At 32.8% G+C, this 24104-nt stretch overlaps 1 protein-coding gene across 1 annotated transcript in view; it reads left to right on the forward strand.

The window, feature by feature from the left end:
• The first annotated feature begins 348 nt into the window (after positions 1-348).
• The window catches only part of golga4 (golgin A4), a 117818-nt gene continuing 94062 nt past the window's right edge, over positions 349-24104 (forward strand). The window contains exons 1-9 of the mRNA XM_073834562.1: positions 349-551; positions 5890-5905; positions 6115-6184; positions 9658-9977; positions 14756-14803; positions 14945-15001; positions 16296-16394; positions 16482-16623; positions 16709-16905. Coding sequence (XP_073690663.1) covers positions 349-551; positions 5890-5905; positions 6115-6184; positions 9658-9977; positions 14756-14803; positions 14945-15001; positions 16296-16394; positions 16482-16623; positions 16709-16905 — 1152 coding nt within the window. The remainder of the gene's footprint in view (positions 552-5889; positions 5906-6114; positions 6185-9657; positions 9978-14755; positions 14804-14944; positions 15002-16295; positions 16395-16481; positions 16624-16708; positions 16906-24104) is intronic.

Raw genomic sequence — 24104 nt, forward strand, 5'->3', positions numbered from 1 at the left:
TTGTCAACACATCCTTATTTTTGAGCCCTAATCTCTCTTCTGTGCCAAAGACGGCTAGATTTACCTGTTTGATGTCTCCATACACAGCATATGACGATTTAAAGCCAATCAACATTCAAGAGAATCAAAATCAGTTTTGGTGGAGACATCAAAGAGCGTCCGTCTGCCGCCTCAGTGTGGATCCACTGTCTCAACTCTCTCTCTGTTTCCACAGATGTCATTCTGTCATCCTCTGGCTCTTTTTTCTGTCCTCTCACTCATTGTGTTGTTTTCTCATTGCTCTTCACTCCTCGGTCCCGTCATTAATGCGTTGACTCGTGTGGGGGGGTCGTTCAGCTGCTGGCTGGGATGATAGCAGAGCCTGCTTTTCTCTCTGAATATACTATCTTTGCTCTGGACCACTCAAAACGACCCCAAGCGGCCCAGGTGCCCAGTGCGGTGAGTCTGTCCTCACATCGCCTCCTCTTCCTCACCCCTCGAGAAACAAAACCAACCCTCTGTCCCCGTCCCGTCTGCGATGCCTTTGGAGGTTATGGGCTAGAGGAGGCCGAGTAACACCTGCTTGCAGCTTTTCTTCTTGAGCGTTTCTGCATAACTCAAAGGCATCTCGCTCCTAACCCCTGCATCTAATATCTTGCGTTCCTCGTTAGGCCTGGTTTGTGGGATGGCAGTTGCTTTTCTCCGTTTTTGTACCTCGGAATGGTTCCTCTAATTTGGCATCTCCAGGAATGAATGTTATTCCCGTAGTGTTAGATATTGTCCCGTTCCCTATGTAGTGTCCTCATAGATTCCGTGTTGAATGCTCCCTTGCTGTTCCCTAAGAGTTCTTTTGATTTCCTTGCCAAATTAATTTGGCAAATTCTTTGTTTAAAGGTGTTTATAAATTTGGATTATTAAAGGTCCTTTCGCATGTCTTGCATCAATATTTCCCGGTGCATTGAACTCTGGAGTGAAGTGTCACGCTTTAGTTATTTTATGCTTTTTTTTCTTGATGTCTCAGCATTTTATGCGATTTTACACAGGCATTGGTGCATTTTTCTGTCTGTGTTATTAATTTGAGAATTTATTAATATTTTGAAATAGTTTCTGACTTTAAGTTTAAATTTTTGTTTGTTTTACTAGTTTTGTTTTGCTTTTTTTTTATATAAAGTTGAAGCCAAAAGTTTGCATACTCCTTGCAGATTCTGCAAAATGTTAATTATTTGACCAAAATAAGAGGGATCATACAAAATGCATTTTTTTTTTATTTAGTACTGATTAAAAAAAAAAAAAAGATTTTATTTTTTACATAAAATAATAGAAAATAATGGTTGAGTTTATCCAAATGACCCTGTTTAAACGTTTACATACACTTGATTCCTAATACTGTGTTGGTACCTGAATGATCCACAGCTGTGTTTTTTTGTTTTGTGATAGTTGTTCATGAGTCCCTTGTTTGTATCCCGAACAAGTAAGCTGCCTGCTGTTCTTCAGAAAAATCCTTCAGGTCCCACTCAGGTTTTTCAGCATTTTTTGTGTATTTGACCCGTTTCCAATGATAACTGTATGGTTTTGAGATCCATCTTTTCACACTGAGGACAACTGAGGTACTATGCAACTATTACAGAAGGTTCAAACACTCACTGATACTTCAGAAGGAAAAACAATGCATTATAAGCAAGGGGTGAAAACTTTTGAATGGAATGAAGATGTGTACTTTTTTTTTCTTATTTTGGCTGAATATCATATTTTTTTCATTTAGCACTGCCCCTCAGAAGCTGCAGAAGATACATGTTTCTCAAAAGACAAAATAAGTCAAATTTACCCTGATCTTCTAATTCAAAAAGTTTTCACCCCTTGCTCTTAATGCATTGTGTTTCCTGAAGCATCAGTGAGTGTTTGAACCTTCTGTAATAGTTGCACATGAGTCCCTCAGTTGTCCTCAGTGTTAAAAGATGGATTACAGAATCATACAGTCATCGTTGAAAAAGGGTTCAAATACACAAAAATGCTGAAAAACCAAAGAAATCGTGGGACCTGAAGAATTTATTTCGGAAGAACAGCAGGCAGTTTAACAGTTCAGGACAAACAGGGGCTCATAAACAACTATTACTAAAAAAAAAAAAAAAAAAAAAAAACCTTTTGCAGGTTCGTTGTTAGTTAGTTAGTTGTCAGTAGTTCAAGTTTTCCATCTAATATTTGTCATGTTTCATTTTATTGCAGCTTTATTTCAAATACACAAAAACATTTAATCATTTTGGTGATCAATGTCTACGCTGATCGTTTTTTTTTTTAACCACACTAGGGGATGGACTGATATGTGTTTTTCAAAAGTCCTTAAAAAAGTCTTAAATAACGTTTTAAAATGTCTTAAATTCAGATTCAGATTATTTTTGGTCACATTACCACTAAAATATCTTCAGTCTGACCTAATGACTGTTTACAGTAATTGGACAGAACAAAGATTCCCCCAAACATTTCTTGTTTGTAAATTTAATACATTAATCTTATAACATTATTTATATATTATTTATTGCACTTGTAATTTTGCACTGTAAAATATTTAATCTGCCTGGTAACAGCCCTATAGAATTTATTGTTGAATTGTAATAATTTGAAATGAAAGGTGATGCATACATTTAAAAAGTGAAAAATAGGCCTTTATAAAGGTAAATAAAAAAAAAATGCTGATTTAAGTATGTAGTGTAAGTTGAACGCTGATGATAATATTGCTTATAAAAATATTTTTGTGTGGAATATTGTTTGCTGATATGAAAAGTTCACTGTATATTGTAGTAATAAATATCATTAATGACATTTAGTTTTCTTTTTATATTAAACACATGTATGTAATATAATGTGTATTTCCATTACAGGTTTAGGTCTTACATTTTATATAAGGTGGTATTAAAAAGGTCTTAAATCTGTAGAAACCCTGTTACAAATCAAGTAGACAGACAACCGATATTTTGAACCTAAATACGTATATGTCTGGTGTGAAAATGAAAATTGTCAAAAGAAATAATAAAATAAGAATAACAAGAGCTTTGACAAACTTTCTTTAAATCCTTTTAAATTATTTTATCGGCAAATTGGTTTTGAAAATGACTGATAACCATAAAAATGCTTAATATCGGTGCCGATAATCGGTCAATCCCTACTTTACATGGCAGCTCTTTCAACTACATTAACTGTGTTTGTGGAGTTGGTAGAGGCTCAGCTCTGACAGAAGGATTTATCTCTAGATACAGATAATCCTCCACATACACCTGAGCTTACACACATCAGCTGATATACAGCCCTGCCAATCATATCAAACACACTCATCATGTGATCTGCTGTATTACTGGCCTCATTATGATTTTCAGTCCTTTTTCATTGACATTGACAGCTCTGATCATTCTGATGTGTACAGTGGACTGATATTTTTGTTTTTCAGTATACTAGGAATATATATGAATGTTGAAGGGTTTATTATTTTAATCAATAAATCTAAACAAAATTAGTGATATGAATATTGATTGACCTAAATCTGATCTTATTTAACTGTGGTGTTTGTTAGCTTTGCATTGTTTTTTCCCTTCAGCATGAAGTCTCCCTGGCCTTCATTGGCATATGCAAATGTGTTTAGTTCTTTACTCTATAAACAGGAAGCATGTTTATTGGCTAAAATTGGTTGTGTATAATGTTGTAAAGAACATAGTGCAAAATGTCTGATAATGCTTGATAATTTTATTTTATTACGTTTGGCCTAAAGTGTGTAGTAGGGATTGCCTTGTGTTTGTGCAACAAACAGAAAGTGAGCTTCACTTGTTGATGTTGATGTAAATACGACCAGCTTGTATTAAAAAGCTGTTTTCAGCATATTGCATTTGATCAGGAAATTTAAACCCATCTTTTTGGATTAATAGATGAATCAATCCTCTAATGTGCAGTGATTGCATTTTAACTGAATTATGTGGTTGTGTTGGTAATCGAGTTCTTGCTGTTTATTACAGTGTTCGGATGAACTGAAAAACACAATAGTGATTTTATGTTCGCTATAGGAATGCCTCCCACAATTAGATTACACCTTAGTAGTTATAGTAACTATATTACTGAATAACATGGCTGTCAAATCTAGGCATGTGAGCCATGTGTAAACAGTGCAGTATTTTTACTCCTACTACAACTACTAAAAAAAAACTATAATAATATGATGATGGTGGTGGTTATTAGTACTATTTAGTATTTTTATTATTTTTATATTAGTATTATAATAATAACAAAATTATTATTATTATTATTATTATTATCAGTTGCAGTATAACTAATAATTATTATTATTTTTACTATAAGTATTTTACTTAGTATTATAAATAATATATGTCAGTATTATTATTATAAATAGTAGTAGTAGTATAATATTATTAGTATTTATAATAAGAATAACAATAATACATTGTATTATGATGTTATTATAAGTATAAAAATAATAATAATGATTTAGAATTGTAAAAAGTAATATAAGAAGAATACAACATTGTTATTATTATTAATGCAGTATAAATCATAATTATTAATATTTACTATTAAAAATAATAATGATTAGTATTGTATAGTATTAAGTATTATATTATAAGTATTATAATAAGAGAATAACAAAATTATTATTATGATTAGTTGCAATATAATGATTATTTTTACTATTAGTGTTATTCTTAGTATTATAAATAATATATTTTAGTATTATTATTAATATAAGTAGTATTATATAGCATCATTAGTATTTATAATAAGAATAAGAATAACAATTATATTATATTATATTATATGATGTTGTTATTATTTATACAAGAATAATATAAAACTTATTATTAGTAGTAGTGGTGGTAGTAATATAAATATTAATTATTATTATTTTTAATTTTGGTAATTTGGTATATTTTTACTAATATAAATTATAATATGTTTTATCATAGTATTTGTGTTTTTATTGTTTTTTATTATTTATAATAATATAATGATGACGATTAGTATTATATAGTATTGTTATTAAAATAATAATATATAGTAATAATAATAAATCATATATTTTATTATTATTATTAGTAGTAGTTTTATATAGCATTAGAAATATTAGTATTTATAATAATACGAATTATTATTATTATTATTATTATTATAAACATTATACAATAATACGGTATTGTATAATATTTATAATAATAATAATAATAATAATAATATATTAGTAGTAATAAAAATACTACTGTTATTATTAATAGTAGTAGTTGTGGTAATAGTAGTAATAAAAATACTTCTAATAATTATTTTTAGTTTACTATTGGTATTATTCTTACTATTATAAATTATTATATTTTATTATTAAATAATATTTGTATTTGTATTATTATTATTATTCATAATAATATTATTATTTATAACAACAATAATAATATTAATAATTTGAACATTTTCATTTTCCCTTTCTAATTGTATGCATTCTAACTATATTTAATGTTGGATTGTAAGATTTACATTTTAGCTAAGACTGGGACAACATTGTTTGAAGGTTAACGAGAGTAAATTCTTCCCAGTGTGCCTTGTTGCTGATGTTATGCCTGAAAAAATAAGTAATCATACAGTGTGCACATTGCTATTTTTGCATATTTGCAGTAAAAGTCCTTCAGTTCTGAAGCAGAATATGACAGTATTTTCTAATGTCATTACAAAGCGAGTAACATTACCCATGACTTCTTTCGTCTACCTTAGGGAGAACGCTGTGGCCGACTAACTCCTGCTGAACTCCACAATGCCAAATGCACACGCTCTCAGTAACCAGCTCCTCTAGCGGGTTTCAACTGTTTGCAGTTGACAAAGCTGCTAGTGTAGTGCTGCTGTGTTTAACTCCTTGTTTGTGTAACGCAGTAGTTATGCTGTCTACGTTTGTTTTTAACCCCTGTGTTCCTCTCCGAGTTGCATGAGGTTAGGGTTGGTGTAACCAGAAGCCCCTGCATTTCTCGTAGCAAACACTAATATTGCTCCCAGAGTAATCGGGGTGCAGCACGATGGGCTGGAGGAATACTAACCAGGCCTAAAGCTGACCGCCGAGACACACTTTCACTTATGTTTGTGGGTTTTCTTCTGATGCAGAGCATTAAAGCGGCCGGCAGCTCTCCGAGAGGCAGTGTGAACGGAGATGGAATCACTTCTCCTCAGGCAAGTAGTAGTGCTTAACTTTCAATAATTGATGAAAGACCTGTTCATATTGCATCTGAGGGGACAACATGATATGCATTGCAAATGAATTGAACCATGAAAGTTTGCTTGCATGGCAGCATGGCAGTCATTTAAAGAAATTGAATAATGGTATCGAATGCATTTAATTCTTTTTTTAAATCAAAAGCGATATTAATAACATTTATATGTTTCAAAAAAGTTTTATTTCAAATAATTTCTATTCATCAAAGAGTCCCGAAAGAAGCTTTTCTTATTATTAGTAATGTTTTTAACATTTATAATGATCTGAATTTTTTCTTGAGCAGCAAATTAGTATATTAGAATGATTTCTGAAGGATCATGTGACACTCAATACTGGAGTAATGATGCTGAAAATTCAGCTTTGCATCACAGGAATAAATTACATTTTAAAATATATTCATATGGAAAGCATCTATTTTAATAAAATTATTACTGTTTTTAATGTATGTTTTACCAAATAAATGTAGCCTTGGTGAGCAAAAGAGACTCATTTCAAAAATATTAACAAATATTTTTGTGAAGCATGAATTTTGCACAGTACTGTATGTGTCTAATGGACATTGCATCTCAAATTTTGCATTATTTTAATGACAGTTAAACACATTTTCCCTTAAAATAAGATCTCATTACTGTATACAGTAAAAAGTACTGTAGGACAATTAAAAAAAATCAAATCAGTATAAATCAGGCAAAATAACATTATGTGTGCATAAATGGCAGCATTATATTGTATCGTAATATAAACATTATTATTAACAAATTATATAAAAAAGAAAAATGTAAAATTATGAAATTCTAAAATAAATATATATTTTCTAAAAAATATACCTATTTGGTGGTATGTGATTGTTTTTTATTTTTGGAAGCACATTTGTGTCTAGTTGCTATTGGATTTTGGATAATGTGGAAAGTTTGAATCTTTAACCTTAAAGGGGTCATCGGGTGCCACATGCACTTTTACAAGCTGTTTGAACTGGAATGTGTGTGTGTTAGGAGAGTGTGTACACAACCACCTTAGAATGACAAAGATCCACCCAGTAGTTTTCTTTTAATGAAGTAAAATAATTTTTCACGAAGCGAAGCTGCTGCTGAAAAATGGGTCTGTAACTATTCGTGTTCCTGCTTCAGAAGAAGTGAGTGTAATTTCTTTTTATATGAATCTTTGCTAATCGCCTTTTAAATAATGTGCTAAAGTTAGCGCGTTTCACGATGAATGAGGCTAAAGTGTAACTTACACTCTCAGAGAACATGGTTATGTCGTCTTCTCTATGTACATCCGTCTCAATATAATTCATAATCGCATGTTTATAATGAACAATGCATAAAGGTGATTGCCTATTTACAAACTGTGTACGTTGTAGTAAAACTACATTAAGCTTAGCTTTGTAATGCTAGGTGGTTTAAAACGGTGTCTGTTAATGATTAAGATGTCACGTACAATTATTTTAAATCGTTTTGGATCAGTTATAACTGCATTAAGAATTGTAACGTTAACGCAATACCTGCAAATGTTTTTACAGCGCGCAACTGCATATGAGTAAAGACCATAACACTCACATTTATGTATTTCAATATTAGGACGGGGTAAGTTATGTTAACCGATCACTTTTTTGCTCTCATTCAGTCAGCTATACCTCAGTAAACTAAACACATCGCATTCGTCTCTATACCTCAGTAAACACGTCGCGTTCGTCTCTATACCTCAGTAAACACATCGCATTCGTCTCTATACCTCAGTAAACACGTCGCGTTCGTCTCTATACCTCAGTAAACACGTCGCGTTCTTCTCTATACCTCAGTAAACACGTCGCGTTCGTCTCTATACCTCAGTAAACACGTCTATACCTCAGTAAACACGTCGCGTTCGTCTCTATACCTCAGTAAACACGTCGCGTTCTTCTCTATACCTCAGTAAACACGTCGCGTTCGTCTCTATACCTCAGTAAACACGTCGCGTTCGTCTCTATACCTCAGTAAACACGTCGCGTTCGTCTCTATACCTCAGTAAACACGTCGCGTTCTTCTCTATACCTCAGTAAACACGTCGCGTTCGTCTCTATACCTCAGTAAACACGTCGCGTTCTTCTCTATACCTCAGTAAACACGTCGCGTTCTTCTCTATACCTCAGTAAACACGTCGCGTTCGTCTCTATACCTCAGTAAACACGTCGCGTTCTTCTCTATACCTCAGTAAACACGTCGCGTTCGTCTCTATACCTCAGTAAACACGTCGCGTTCGTCTCTATACCTCAGTAAACACGTCGCGTTCGTCTCTATACCTCAGTAAACACCTCGCGTTCGTCTCTATACCTCAGTAAACACGTCAGTAAACACGTCGCGTTCTTCTCTATACCTCAGTAAACACGTCGCGTTCGTCTCTATACCTCAGTAAACACGTCGCGTTCGTCTCTATACCTCAGTAAACACATCGCGTTCTTCGTTCGTCTCTATACTTCAGTAAACACATCGCGTTCTTCTCTATACCTCAGTAAACACATCACGTTCGTCTCTATACCTCAGTAAACACAAAGCGTTCGTATCTGTCTCAGTACGCTACCCTGACATGCCCTTATACAAAGATAAATCAACGTGACATTAAGTTTACTAACCATTCAGACATGTCCAGTATAAGCTTTAATTGCCGAACTTCTTTGCGGGTGTCATCTTGTTTCGGTTCCAACTCCGGTTTTTAAATTAAATTTTAAATGGATGGGGTTGTACAGTGTCTTCAAAGCCCCCCCCCAGTGTCATTTTTCCCCAAACTATACAACTGTACCCCCAACTGTTGTCTAGGCAACACCCCGTGTGCTATGTAATGACACGCCCCACAGAACTGAAGGGCGGGGTAAGCAGAGGTTCATATCATTTAAAGGGCCAGGTACTGATATCGCTTGCTGAGAACAGAGGCATTTTTTACCAGGTTAAATGAGTGTTATTTTTTTACACTACCATAGAAAATTTTTAATCAAAGTATATTACAAACTTTTCATTAGGACCCTAAAGCATCATATTAACTTGTGGAAAATGGGCATCCGATGACCCCTTTAAATGTGACCCTGGACCACAAAGCAATCTGGAATCTAAAGGTATAAAAAAAAATCTAAATATTTAAAAAATTCACCTTTAAAGTTGTCCAAATGTAGATCTTAGCAATGCATATTACTAATCAACAAATAAGTTTTGATATATTTACGGTAGGTAATTTACAAAATGCCTTCATGGAACATGATCTTTACTTAATATCCTAATGATTTTTGGCATAAAAGAAAAATCGATAATTTTGATCCATACAATGTATTTTTAAATATTGCTACAAATATACCCCAGCGACTTAAGACTGGTTTTGTGGTCCTGAGTCACAAATAGAGTCTAACATTCTGATTATTATTATCTAAAATGCTTGTATGCTCAAAGTATTCATTGTCCTCCAGAAAGAGGAGTCTCAGTCTCTGGCCCAGAAGCTACAGCAGAAGGTTTCTTCCGTGGAGTCTTTGCTCCGGGGTTCGGCTCGCGGTGAAGGGCTCTTCCGCTCCGGCTCCAGGGACAGTCTGGTCAGAAGCTCCTCCAGAGAATCGCTCACTTTTATCGGCGAGAATGAAGCCCAGTCCTTGCCGGCGTACGACCCTCCGTCGGACATCGAAAGCGAGGCTGAGGATTCGCCCGGCAGCACCGAGAGTCTATCCAAAGAGCAGCTCTTAAACCGTCTGCATCGCGTGGAGAGGAGCCTCGGCAATTACAGGGGGAAATACTCAGAGGTGAGCGACCTTGATGTAAACGATTGTTTTTGGTGATCTGATTTATGATCAGATTCAGTTTTGAGCAGTTTGTGCAGTGATTTTCTGGGAAAGGGCCTAGATTACACTACTTTTGCAAGAATCAAAAGCTTCAATAAATCTTGTTTTGGTACTTTTTTTTTTTACTTGTTAGATATGTAGGCTGTCATTATGTAAGCTCGTTTCCATCACAGAACAAAAAATAAATAAATTGTAATTGCAACTATATGTCTCACAATTCAGACTTTACTTTGCAATTCTGAGAAAAAAGATAACTCACAAATGGCAAAATAAGGTGAAAGCAATTACCTCTTTATTTATTTATTTATTTATGTACTTACTTACATTACAATTTTGTTTCCATCAAGAATTTAAAAAAAAGAAAAACATTAATTGCAACTTTGTATATCACAATTTGGACTTTTTTTCTATCCGGTGTGAGTTAATATCTTAAAGTGAAAATTTGAGGGGAAAAATCCTGAAAGGCATAAACTTAAAAATGTAAACAAAAAACAGAAATTAAACAACAAAAAATTGTCTGGTTGGAAAGTTGAAATGATAAAACCATACATCCATTCTGAAATTACTTCAATTAAAAAGGACATTAAAGCTTTACAAAAAAAAAATAATAATAAATGACAAAACATAACAAAATTACTAAAACTTTCATATTAAAATGAAAAACAAAATTAGAACTAATTTTAATGAAAATCAGCAACTAACTGAAATTAATAAATACATTTAAGCTGAAGTACTAAAACCATCCATCCTAAAATTGCTAAAATGAACATAAAAAGACATAAATAAAAATCTATTAATGTAACAAAATAATAAAAAACTTAAACTAAAATTAAAATAAAGAAAAATCTAAAACTAAAAGCCAAAATATTAACAAGTAGTAGGGTATAAATAATTCTAAAATATCAAGTCCAATCAGATATGATAGCTGAAAAAGTCAAGTCAAGTCACCTTTATTTATATAGCGCTTTTAACAATACAGATTGTGTCAAAGCAACCGCACAGTATTTAAACAGAACAATAGTGTGTAAGTAACGCATTATTGTAAACAATCAATTTTCAGTTAAAGGCAGTTCATCAATGAATTCAGTGATATCATCGTCAGTTCAGTTCAAATAGTATACGATATCGCTGGAAAGTGTCCCCAACTAAGCAAGCCAGAGGCGACAGCGGCAAGGAACCAAAACTCCACAGCTGACAGAAATGGAGAAAAAAAACCTTGGGAGAAACCAGGCTCAATCGGGGGACCAATTCTTCTCTGGCCAGACCAAACCAGCAGTTTGTACCAATGTCCGATTGTAGAGAACTCATCAGGTTCCCGTGGTGTAGCGCTGATGGCCGTCTAGGTTGGCGAGGTCTTTAGTGATGATCCGTCTCTGGAGCTCATCTGTTTGACATTCAGGGCTATAGAAGACATCTCCAGGTGGTGATCCATGATCTAAAAAAGCATTTATGTTATTGTTTAATTTTTTAAATGTAATATTATTTTATTTAGAAATCATTTATTTTATTTATTATTTTATTTTGGGATATGAACTGAGAATTTCAAGAAAAAAAGTCGCAAAAATCGCAATTTATTATAATTTTATAAATTTTTTTTACAAGCTTGTTTCCTTCAATGAGTTAATTTTTCACAATTTGGAGTTTTATCTCACAATTCATATCTTGTAATTCTAAATAAATATCCCCAATTCTGAGAGGAAAAATTAATTGCGGCATATAGGCTCAGAATTGTGAGATAGCCACATTTACCCTTTTTTAGTATTTTTTTCCCCCTGTTTAGATTACAAATGCACTATTTTTGTGACTTATTTGGCCTTCAAGACTTTCAAGTTTTTACTGTCTGTTTTTATTATCATTTAATGTCAAAACTTGGACTTGATGCATTTTATTTCTTTAAAAGTAACTTCCTGATTAATATTTATGAGATTTATGATCTGATCATTAGTCCGTGTTTATGAGTCTGGACATGTGCCTTATATTATTGCTTTATGTACATTAAAGTGTTTGAGCATTAACCCGAGGTGCTGATAATTGTCATTCAGCGCCAGTTAATGCACAGAATGCAAGCAGTGCATTAATGTCTGACAGTGTTTCTGTGAAGTCAGCTTTTATGTTGTCAGTCTGTGATCTTTACAACAGATCTGCTTGAAGCTGTTTCAGAAAGGTTGCACTGATGTCTGTTGAAGACTGATACATCAAATGCAACACTATATTAGATGCTTCTGCATTGTTGAGCATCTAAATTAAAAGCGGTGTTTCTTAATTACTTGCTATATAGTAGATTGCATTCATTCAAAGTGGATTATTGTACAGTTTTAAAGCAATAATTCCTCTAAATCATGATTACTTTAGATGGAATCTGCTATCTTTATCCATTAGTAGTATTTTTAATTACAAGTGTCCAAATAATCACTGATTAATTGGACTTGCAGTAAACCACCAAATCTAAAGCTCTTCCATTCCTGATGCATAGTTGCAAATTAAAGTACAAACTGTCATTTTTCACTATATAAAAAAAGCTTTTTGAGTTGTAATAGTGTTTTATTTTTCACAAAACTCTTTGACTCATTTATAATCGCTGCGTTACCTTTGCTGTAGGATGTGTCCCGAGATAATGGTGAAGTAATAAATCAATAAACTTTGCCGCATGAACATGCATTGCGTGTAGTTAAGCCCTCATTAAGAGATTATGTGAACAAGTCTGTTTTGTTCAGGAAGAGCTCAGGCCTTTTGTTCTGACTGTGCATATTAATCATGACACATCAGAGCTCCTCAGTTGAACATTTATCTGAGATAATGCACCGCTCTGACGGTGTGTGGATTATCAGACATGTTTACACCTGAACCAGTCAGTGATCTCAGGAAGTAGTCAGGCGTGCTTAATGGCAAATTTCCTTTGTGGTGTAATTGGTGATGCATCGCAGACAACATTGAAGGACTTCCTGTTGCTGGTAACATGAAGTGATATTGAAAAAACATACTGTACTCAGTGTACTGTACTGTACATGCCCAGATGTAATGGAACATCTTTGTTGTTCCTGACATCATGTTTGTGTAAAACAAGACCTGCTCTTATATGAAACCGTGTTGTTACTGTTAACCAAAACTAAAACTATTAAAATTATTTTTGGAAATAAAATAAAATCAAAATTAAAAATTTGGGAGAAAAGATGGAAAGGCATACATTTAAAAATGTAAACAAAAATTAGAACTAACTTTAATGTAAAACTTTAACTGAAATTAAGTTGAAATAGAAAAACCAATGTATTTTTCAGTAAAATTACTGAAATTAAAATAGAAATAAAAATTAAAGCTTTATAAAAATACAAAACACATAACAAAATTACTAAAACTTTAATATTAGAATGGAAATGGAAAATTGTAGAAAATAAAAAAAAACTGAAATGGGAATGGAAATAAATTTATTTAAGCCTTATAAAAATATATATAAAAATAAAAACTACAAAATGCATAATAAAATTATGTAAACTTAAATATTAAAATAGAAACAGAAAATTCTAAAAACTTGGAAAAACTTAACAATTAGAACAAATTTAAGTGAAAATTGACAACTGAAATATATTTAATATAGTGTTAAAATCATCCATCTTAAAATTACTAAAATTAAAATGGAAATAAAAATTTATTAAAGCTTTATAAAAAATAAAAAATTAGAAAACACCTAACAAAAACACTTAATATTAAAATGGAAACGGAGAATTGTAAAAATAAATAAATAAATTAATTAATTAATTAAAATGAAAATCAGAATTAATTAAAGCTTTATAAAAATATAAAAAAATAAAAATGACAAAACGCATAACAAAAAAACTGAGATATTTAATATAAAGTTTTAAATAATTCATCTTAAAATGACTAAAATTAAAATAAAAATGAATTAAAGCTTTATAAAAATATAAAAAAGTAAAAAAAAAATTACGAAATGCATAACAAAATAACTGAAATATGTTAAAAAAAAAAAAAATATATATATATAATATATATTTAAAAATTAATCTTAAAATGACTAAAATTTAAATGGAAATAAAAATGTATTGAAGCTTTATAAAAAATACAAATAAATAATTACAAAGCACATAACAAAATGACTTAAACTTTAATAACAAAATGGAAAAAAAAAAAAGTTAACTTGAAAATTAGAACAAATTTAAGTGACTGAAATATATTTAATATAAAGTGTTAATGTCATCCATCCATCTTAAAATTACAAAAATTGTAATGGAAATAAAAAATTATTAAAGCTTTATAAAAATATTTTTTAAAAATAAAAAAAAAGTGTTTAAATCATCCATCTTAAAATTACTCAAATTACAATGGAAATAAAAATTAATTGATAAATATTTAAAAAAATATATATAAAAATGACAAAACGCATAACAAAATGACAAACTTTAATATTAAAATGGCAACAGAAGATTGTAAAAAAAAAAGGTAAGCTTGAAAATGAGAACAAATTTAATATATTTAATATAAAGTGTTAAAATCATCCATCTCAAAATTACTAAAATTAAAATGGAAATAAAAATGTATTAAAGCTTTATAAAAAATATTTAGAAAATATATAAAAATGACTTAATGCGTAACAAAATTACTTAAACTTTAATATTAAAATGGAAACATGATGTGATACCTGATTTGGGAATGGGACAGTTTGATTTGTGAAATGAGTTGATCATTATTGCTAGACTGATATTTTCTCTCTTTTCTCTCTCTCTCAGTTGGTAACAGCCTACCGAACCGTACAACGGGATAAAGAGAAGACTCAGGTAATTTCATATTCAGAATAAATGAGTGTAGTTTGCGTGCAGCCGGAGGGATGTTTTCCTAATGTGTTGCTGTATTTGTTCTGCTGTGAGGTTTGGGGCAGATATTAGTCTGTCATTCATCTCTGTCTGTGTGTCTCTCAGGCCATCCTCAGCCAGAGTCAAGATAAATCCCTGAGAAGAATAGGAGAGCTCAGGGAGGTTGGTCTCTCGCTGTTCATCTGGCACACACATTATTAATTCATCATCACAGGCTCTACCCTCAATGTTTTTCTACCTCTGATATCTCTATTACTTCTCGCTTCACACTGTGTACTTAAAGGCAACATGAAACAGCATTCACAATGTGGCATGTTTCAGAGATTGTTTAGGATTTTGTCTGTCTGCTTTTGATTTATCGTCAGATGGTTGGGCACAATATATCAAATATTTAAGATAAAATGAAGTGAAATAATATAGAAAAATAGAATAAATAAAATAAACCGTGAATTAATTAACCATTATATATACTATTAAATCTATATTTTCTTGTTTTTATTTTAATTTTGGTTTTAGTTAACTGTAATAACCCTGGCATGAAAAAAACTGCATGTGTGTGTAAATAAAATAAATAAAATAAAATAATAAAATGTGACAGTAGAAAATAAAATAAACCAAGGATCAAATAAAACAAAATAAAAATAAAAATAAACCATGAATGAAGCAGTACTTTTTTTGTTTCATTTGGATTCAAGTACATATACTATTCAATTTTATTTTATATTTTTATTTTAATTGTTGAGTTTGATCTTTTTTTTTTTTTTTTTTTTTACATTTTGTTGTGTTTATATAATTTTTATTAAAAATAAAATTAAAAAATGTTTAGTCATTTTAGTATGTCAATTTAAACTAAATTAAAATGATAAATGAAAATTAAATCAATGAAATAAACTAGCAGAAATTAAGGTTTTAGGTTTAGTTAACTACAATAACGTTGGCAAGAAAAAAAATCATTTATTTGATTAAATTATTTACATTTTATCTAGTTTATTTAGTTTGTATTATTGTTTGTATTTTTTATATATATCTATATGAAATATTTTAGTACATCAATTTAAACTTAATTAAAGCAATCAATGTTAAAATAAACTAGCTGAAATAAAATAAAGGTTTTAATTTTAGTTAACTACTAACTTTATTGTGCTTTTTATTGTATTTATCAATTCATTCAATATTTATCAATTAATTTGATAAATTATTTTATATCTATGGTTTACATATTTTATACTGTATATATTATATTCTTTTATATATATTTTTTATATAATGTGTATTTTTTTTTTACATTTTATTTTTCATATATAGTTTATATGCATTTCTTTATATACTTGTGAACTTTTTATATAACTCAAATTATTTCTATATTACATAAATGCATAATTTTAGATTTTATTATAAATATGTATTTTAATATTTTTTCGATATTGAGTTATTGAGCCTCAAATCTCCTCCTCAGGAGCTACAGATGGACCAACAGGCCAAGAAACACCTGCAGGAGGAGTTTGATGCTGCTCTCGAGGAGAAGGACCAGATGATCACTGTGCTTCAGACGCAAGTATGTATTCTCTCTTTATTTATTTATTTTTTGCATAGTGCATTTCTCATGCTATCTGAGATGATAATGAAGCTGTTTGTCTCTCAGGTGTCTCTCTTGAAGAAACGTCTGAAGGCGTCTGGAGGTGTGCTTTCCTCTGAGGCTGAGACTTCTCAGTCCACAGATACAGTTGATGCAAACACTGACATCCAGAGCCCCTCCAAAGATGACAGCTCGACACTTAACACAGGTATGTGTAGGTTTCCAAGTGCGCAGAACATTTTTTTTTAACAAAAGTTGTCTTTAACATGCTTGTGTTTTGTGTGTGTGGCCAGCAGAGGGCAGTGGAGAAACAGACAGCGCGGTGGACACTGAGGGGCTTCAGAAGCGGATCAAAAGGCAAGAGAGTCTCCTGCAGAGATGTAAAGAGATGATTCGATCCAGTAAAGAGCGCACCGCTCAGCTGAGCAGCGAGAATGAGGTTTTACAGCAGCAGCTGCAGGAGAGACTGCAGGAGCTTGAGAAAATGAAGGTACAAAAACATTGAGAAACATGAACTAGAAACGAGAAAACAAAATCTATATTTTTGTATATGTATATCTGTAGCTCAGTGGTTAAAGGTTTGGAATGGCAACTGAAAGGTTGCAGGTTCGAACCTAGCATGAGGTGATTATTGAGCAATCACCATTGTGCTCTTGAGCAAAATATAATATTTTATTTTATTTATTTTATTTTATTTATTATTCATTTTTATTACTTATTTTATTTAATTTGTGTCATGTTATATTTAGGGGTTCGAGTGCGTAGCACTGAATCCCTATTGTTTTTGTTAGGATTTTTATTATTATTATTATTATTATTAGGGGTTCGAGTGCGTAGCACTGAATCCCTATTGTTTTTGTTAGGATTTTTATTATTAGGGGTTCGAGTGCGTAGCACTGAATCCCTATTGTTTTTGTTAGGATTTTTATTATTAGGGGTTCGAGTGCGTAGCACTGAATCCCTATTGTTTTTGTTAGGATTTTTATTATTATTATTATTATTATTATTATTATTATTATTATTTTTCTGCCGTAAAACTGAACGGGCAGCCCAAACCGTAAAGCCTAGAGACTTGAAACTTGGTCAGATGATAGAGCAAAAATCGAGGAGAACCTCACAAAGAATCAGCCCAATCGGACCATAGGTGGCGCTATAGCGAACAGAAACGCGAAACCTATCATAACTCCTAAACCGTTTGTCCTAGACTCAAGTGTCTTATATCACTGGAATCCTTGGCTCAATCAAAACAAAATGGCTATCTCCGATTTCATTTCCGGTATGCAAATTTTTCCGCCATTTTGAAATTTGTCCAAAACCTACTTTTGCGAACTAGTCCTAGGTTTTTCGCCCGATCGGAACCAAACCAGTGCAGAAATATTCTCTGGACACTGAATATCAATAATTATCAAAAAAATGTTGAACTTTTGACTCACGGTCGCAAAGGGCCACTAAAACGTTCGAAAGTGACGGGGCCACTTTTACTAAAATGGCTATAACTTTTGAATGGAATGAGATATCTTCACCAAACTCGACAAACACGTGTATAAGCTAAATCTTTGGTCAAATCAAAAAAATTGCGGAGCTTGTCCACTTGGTGGCGCTATAAGGCGGAAAAGACATATACACAGCTATAAATACACAGCCGTTAGTCCGATCGACTTGAAAATTGGTATGAAGTGTCTTGGACCAAAGGACCACAAATGTCTATGAGGACATTGGCGTATCTCAAAAAACATGGCCGCCATTGGCCAATGAAATTTGAGCACCTATTTGACAAGGTTAACGGAGGTCAATCAGAACGAAAGTCGGTGGGCATGTTCGATTCATGCCCCTAAAGGTCTGTAAGAATTTTGAAAAAAATCGGCCACTAGTTGGCGCTAACGAGTTTTTTGCCTCTGTAATCACGCGGCGTTTCACACATCCACACAATATGCATATCATTTGATAGATCCCCTCATGCAGAGAAACTTTGACTAAAGAACCGTTGCTGTCAATCAAATGCTTCATTAATTATTCACAAATATGTTAAAAACCTACTTTTGCGAACTAGTCCTAGGTTTTTCGCCCGATCTGGATCAAACCACTGCAGTAATATTCTCTGGACTCTCTAGATCAATAATTATCAAAAAAATGTTGAATTTTGTCCTTTGGTTGGCTATAAGTGGCTAATTTAAAAAAAGGGGTGTGACCACACGTAGTCAAAAGCCTATACAAACTAAACAAAAACTCAAAACTTTACAAAAATGGATGACAGCATGTAGCAGATGACCCTTAACAAGCATGCAAAGTTTCATGACGATCAGACCATAGGTGGCGCTATAACAGTTAAAAAGGTGTCAAAAACATGATATTTCTATTGTATATAGAACTAAAAACCCAATTAAACGGCAATATCTTCACATATAAACTATATCTTCATATAATATGATAGATCTCCTCATTCTGAACAACTTTTGCCTCAAGGACCACTGTTGTAAATCAAACTGTTCTTTTATTATGTGAGATCATTTAAAAAACATACTTTGGTGAACTCGTCCTGGGTTTTCCACCCATACTCAATAAAATCAGTGCAGTACAATTCTCCAGACTCTCTTGGTCAGTAATTATCAAAAAAATGTTGAACATTTGCATTTGGACAGCTATAACAGGGCCATTTCATAATATGCTTTTTATCTAGTGTACATTAGAAGTCTACAAATACTTAAATAAAACAAAAATTCACAAACCTAAGTAAAATTATGTATCATATGATTCAAAACAAGCATATGTTCATGGACACTGAGCAAAAAAAGGCAATTTAGTAGTTATAAAGCTTTAAAAAAATGCATCTCTATTTCAACAAAATTACAACTATAGCCACTAGATGGCAGTAGAATACCACTAATGGGCTTACACATGTTAATAGAACAGTGCTTTGTAGGATTTAATGGCTTTATGTAGTTTTGAATTTATATGTAAATGATACTAAATCACTGTTATAACTTTTCAAATCACATTTAGCCAAAGTTTAAAGCTTAATTTATACAGATATATCATATTTGACAATTACACATGATTATGATTACAGTAAAACATGAAAATGATATATCAAATCTTAAAAACACAAGTCTTAAGCATGTTGTCACTTATCATTTATTGTACAAATCTCTTATGTGCAACAAAATATTTGTGCATCTGTCTGTGTCTGTAATCATGCTTAATGAACATAACAGTTTAACCATTTCATTTCTGTGTATGTTTCTGTTTGTGAGTGTATTCTTCGTAATGGATATGTTTTGGTGTCAACCATATATTTCGTGTTGGCCAACACCCTAACGGTATAGAAGCCGTAAAGGCCTTAAATACTCGAACCCCGCTAAATGCTGCTTGCAGCTTTAATTATTATTAGGGGTTCGAGTGCGTAGCACTGAATCCCTATTGTAATTGTTAAGGTTTTTATTATTATTATTATTATTTTTCTGCCGTAAAACTGAACGTGCAGCCCAAACCGTAAGTGCTAGAGACTTGAAACTTGGTCAGATGATAGAGCAAAAATCGAGGAGAACCTCACAAAGAATCAGCCCAATCGGACCATAGGTGGCGCTACAGCGACCAAAAACGCGAAAGTGACCATAACTCCCAAACCGTGTGTCGTAGACTCAAAAAATTTACATTTTTGGAATCCCTGGGTCTAGACAATTGTCAAATACTCATCTGTGATTTGGGGTCCCGGAGGCCCCGTTTTCCCATAAACTTGAGTTATGTCCAAAACCTACTTTTGCGAACTAGTCCTAGGTTTTTCGCCCGATCGGAACCAAACCAGTGCAGGAATATTCTCTGGACACTGAATATCAATAATTATCAAAAAAAAGTTGAATTTTTCACTCACGGTCGCAAAGGGCCACCAAAACGTTCGAAAGTGAGGGGCCACTTTTACTAAAATGTCTATAACTTTTGAAAGGAATGAGATATCTTCACCAAACTCGGTACACATGTGTATAAGCTTAATCTTTGGTCAAATCAAAAAAAATGCGGAGCTTGAACACTTGGTGGCGCTATAAATCGGAAAAAACCTATTATTGACTATAAATACACAGCCGTTAGTCCGATCGACTTGAAAATTGGTATGCAGTGACTTGGACCAAAGGGGCACAAGTGTCTATGAGGACATTGGCGTATCTCAAAAAACATGACCGCCATTGGCCAATGAAGTTTGAGCACCTATTTGACAAGGTTAACGGAGGTCAATCGGAACCAAACTCGGTGGGCATGTTCGACTCACGGCCTTAAAGGTCTGTAAGAATTTTGAAAGAAATCGGCCACTAGTTGGCGCTAACGAGATTTTTTGGCTCTGTTATCGCGTGACGTTTCACACATCCACACATTGTTCATATCATTTGATAGCTCTCCTCGTGCCAATAAAATTTGCCTCAAGAACCATTGCTGTCAATCAAACCGTTCATTAATTATTCACAAATATGTTAAAAACCTACTTTTGCGAACTAGTCCTAGGTTTTTTGCCCGATCTCGATCAAACCACTGCAGTAATATTCTCTGGACTCTCTAGATCAATAATTATCAAAAAAATGTGGAATTTTGTCCTTTGGTGGGCTATAACAGGGTCATTTACAAAAGGGGCGTGGCCACATACACTCAAAAGGCTATAGAACCTAAACAAAAACTCAAAACTTTACAAAAATTGGTGACAACATGTACCCCATGACTCTTAATGAGCATGCAAAGTTTCATGAAGATTAGACAATAGGTGGCGCTATAACAGTTAAAAAGGTGTCAAAATAATGATATTTCTATTGTATAAAGAACTAAAAACCCAATGAAACGTCCAAATATTCACATATACACTATATCTTCATATCATATGATACATCTCCACATTCTGAACAACTTTGCCTCTAGGACCACTGTTGTCAATCAAACTGTTCTTTTAATACGTGAGATAATTTAAAAAACATACTTTGGTGAACTCGTCCTGGGTTTTGAACCCATAGTCAATACAATCACTGCAGTACAATTCTCCAGACTCTCTTGGTCAGTAATTATCAAAAAAAATTGAACATTTGCATTTGGACAGCTATAACAGGGCATTTTCATAATATGGTTTTCATCTAGTGTACCTAAAAGTCTACAAATACTAAAAGAAAAAAAAAAATTCACAAACTTAAGTAAAATCATGCATCATATGATTCAAAACAAGCATATGTTTATGGACATTTGGCAAAAAAGGCAATGTAATTGTTATAAAGCTTAAAAACAATGCATCTCATTTCAAACTGTGAAATTACAAGTATAGCCACTAGATGGCAGTAGAATACCACTAATGGGCTTACACATGTTAATAGAACAGTGCTTTGTGGGGTTTAATGGCTTTATGTAGTTTTGAATTGATATGTAAGTGATACTAAATCACTGTTATAGCTTTTCAAATCACATTTAGCCAAATTTAAAACTTAATTTATACAGATATATCATATTTGACAATTACACATGATTATGATTATAGTGAAACATGACAATGATATATCAAATCTTAAAAACACAAGTCTAAAGCATGTTGTCACTTATCATTTATTGTACAAATCTCTTATGTGCAACAAAATATGTGTGCATCTGTCTGTCTCTGTAATCATGCTTAATGAACACAATAGTTTAACCATTTCATTTCTGTGTATGTTTCTGTTTGTGAGTGTGTTCTTTGTAATGTGTATGTTCTGGTGTCAGCCATATATTTCGTGTTGGCCAACACCCTAACGGTATAGAAGCCGTAAAGGCCTTAAATACTCGAACCCCGCTCAATGCTGCTTGCAGCTTTAATTAGGGGTTCGAGTGCGTAGCACTGAATCCCTATTGTAATTGTTAGGATTTTTATTATTATTTTTCTGCCGTAAAACTGAACGGGCAGCCCAAACCGTAAGGCCTAGAGACTTGAAACTTGGTCAGATGATAGAGCAAAAATCGAGGAGAACCTCACAAAGAATCAGCCCAATCGGACCATAGGTGGCGCTATAGCGCACCAAAACGCGAAACCTATCATAACTCCTAAACCGTTTGTCCTAGACTCAAGTGTCTTATATCATTGGAATCCTTGGCTCAATCAAAACAAAATGGCTATCTCCGATTTCATTTCCGGTATGCAAATTTTTCCGCCATTTTGAAATTTGTCCAAAACCTACTTTTACGAACTAGTCCTAGGTTTTTCGCCCGATCGGAACCAAACCAGTGCAGAAATATTCTCTGGACACTGAATATCAATAATTATCAAAAAAAAGTTAAACTTTTGACTCACGGTCGCAAAGGGCCACCAAAATGTTCGATACCGACGGGGCCACTTTTACTAAAATGGCTATAACTTTTGAATGGAATGAGATATCTTCACCAAACTCGACACTCACGTGTATAAGCTTAATCTTTGGTCAAATCAAAAAAATTGCGGAGCTTGTCCACTTGGTGGCGCTATAAGGCGGAAAAAACATATAAACAGCTATAAATACACAGCCGTTAGTCTGATCGACTTGAAAATTGGTATGCAGTGTCTTGGACCAAAGGACCACAAGTATCTATGAGGACATTGGCGTATCTCAAAAAAACATGGCCGCCATTGGTCAATGAATTTGGAGCACCTATTTGACAAGGTTAACAGAGGTCAATCAGAACGAAACTCAGTGGGCATGTTCGGCTCATGCCCCTAAAAGTCTGTAAGAATTTTGAAAGAAATCGGCCACTAGTTGGCGCTAACGAGTATTTTTGGCTCTGTAATCGCGCTGCGTTGCACACATCCACACATTATTCATATCATTTGATAGCTCTCCACATGCCAAGAAAATTTGCCTCAAGAACCATTGCTCTCAATCAAACCGTTCATTAATTATTCACAAATATGTTAAAAACCTACTTTTGCGAACTAGTCCTAGGTTTTTTGCCCGATCTCGATCAAACCACTGCAGTAATATTCTCTGGACTCTCTAGATCAATAATTATCAAAAAAATGTGGAATTTTGTCCTTTGGTTGGCAATAACAGGGTCATTTACAAAAGGGGCGTGGCCACATATACTCAAAAGGCTATAGAACCTAAACGAAAACTCAAAACTTTACAAAAATTGGTGACAACGTGTACCCCATGACTCTTAATAAGCATGCAAAGTTTCATGAAGATTAGACAATAGGTGGCGCTATAACAGTTAAAAAGGTGTCAAAAACATGATATTTCTATTGTATAAAGAACTAAAAACCCAATGAAACGTCCAAATATTCACATATACACTATATCTTCATATCATATGATACATCTCCTCATTCTGAACAACTTTGCCTCTAGAACCACTGTTGTCAATCAAACTGTTCTTTTAATACGTGAGATAATTTAAAAAACATACTTTGGTGAACTCGTCCTGGGTTTTGAACCCATAGTCAATAAAATCACTGCAGTACAATTCTCCAGACTCTCTTGGTCAGTAATTATCAAAAAAAAGTTGAACATTTGCATTTGGACAGCTATAACAGGGCCTTTTCATAATATGGTTTTCATCTAGTGTACCTAAAAGTCTACAAATACTAAAAGAAAAAAAAATTCACAAACTTAAGTAAAATTATGTATCATATGATTCAAAACAAGCATATGTTTATGGACACTGGGCAAAAAAAAAGGCAATTTAATAGTTAGAAAGCTTAAAAACAATGCACCTCTATTTCAA

Source organism: Garra rufa, chromosome 2 (assembly GCF_049309525.1).
Source record: "Garra rufa chromosome 2, GarRuf1.0, whole genome shotgun sequence".
In the NCBI taxonomy this organism is placed as follows: domain Eukaryota; kingdom Metazoa; phylum Chordata; class Actinopteri; order Cypriniformes; family Cyprinidae; genus Garra; species Garra rufa.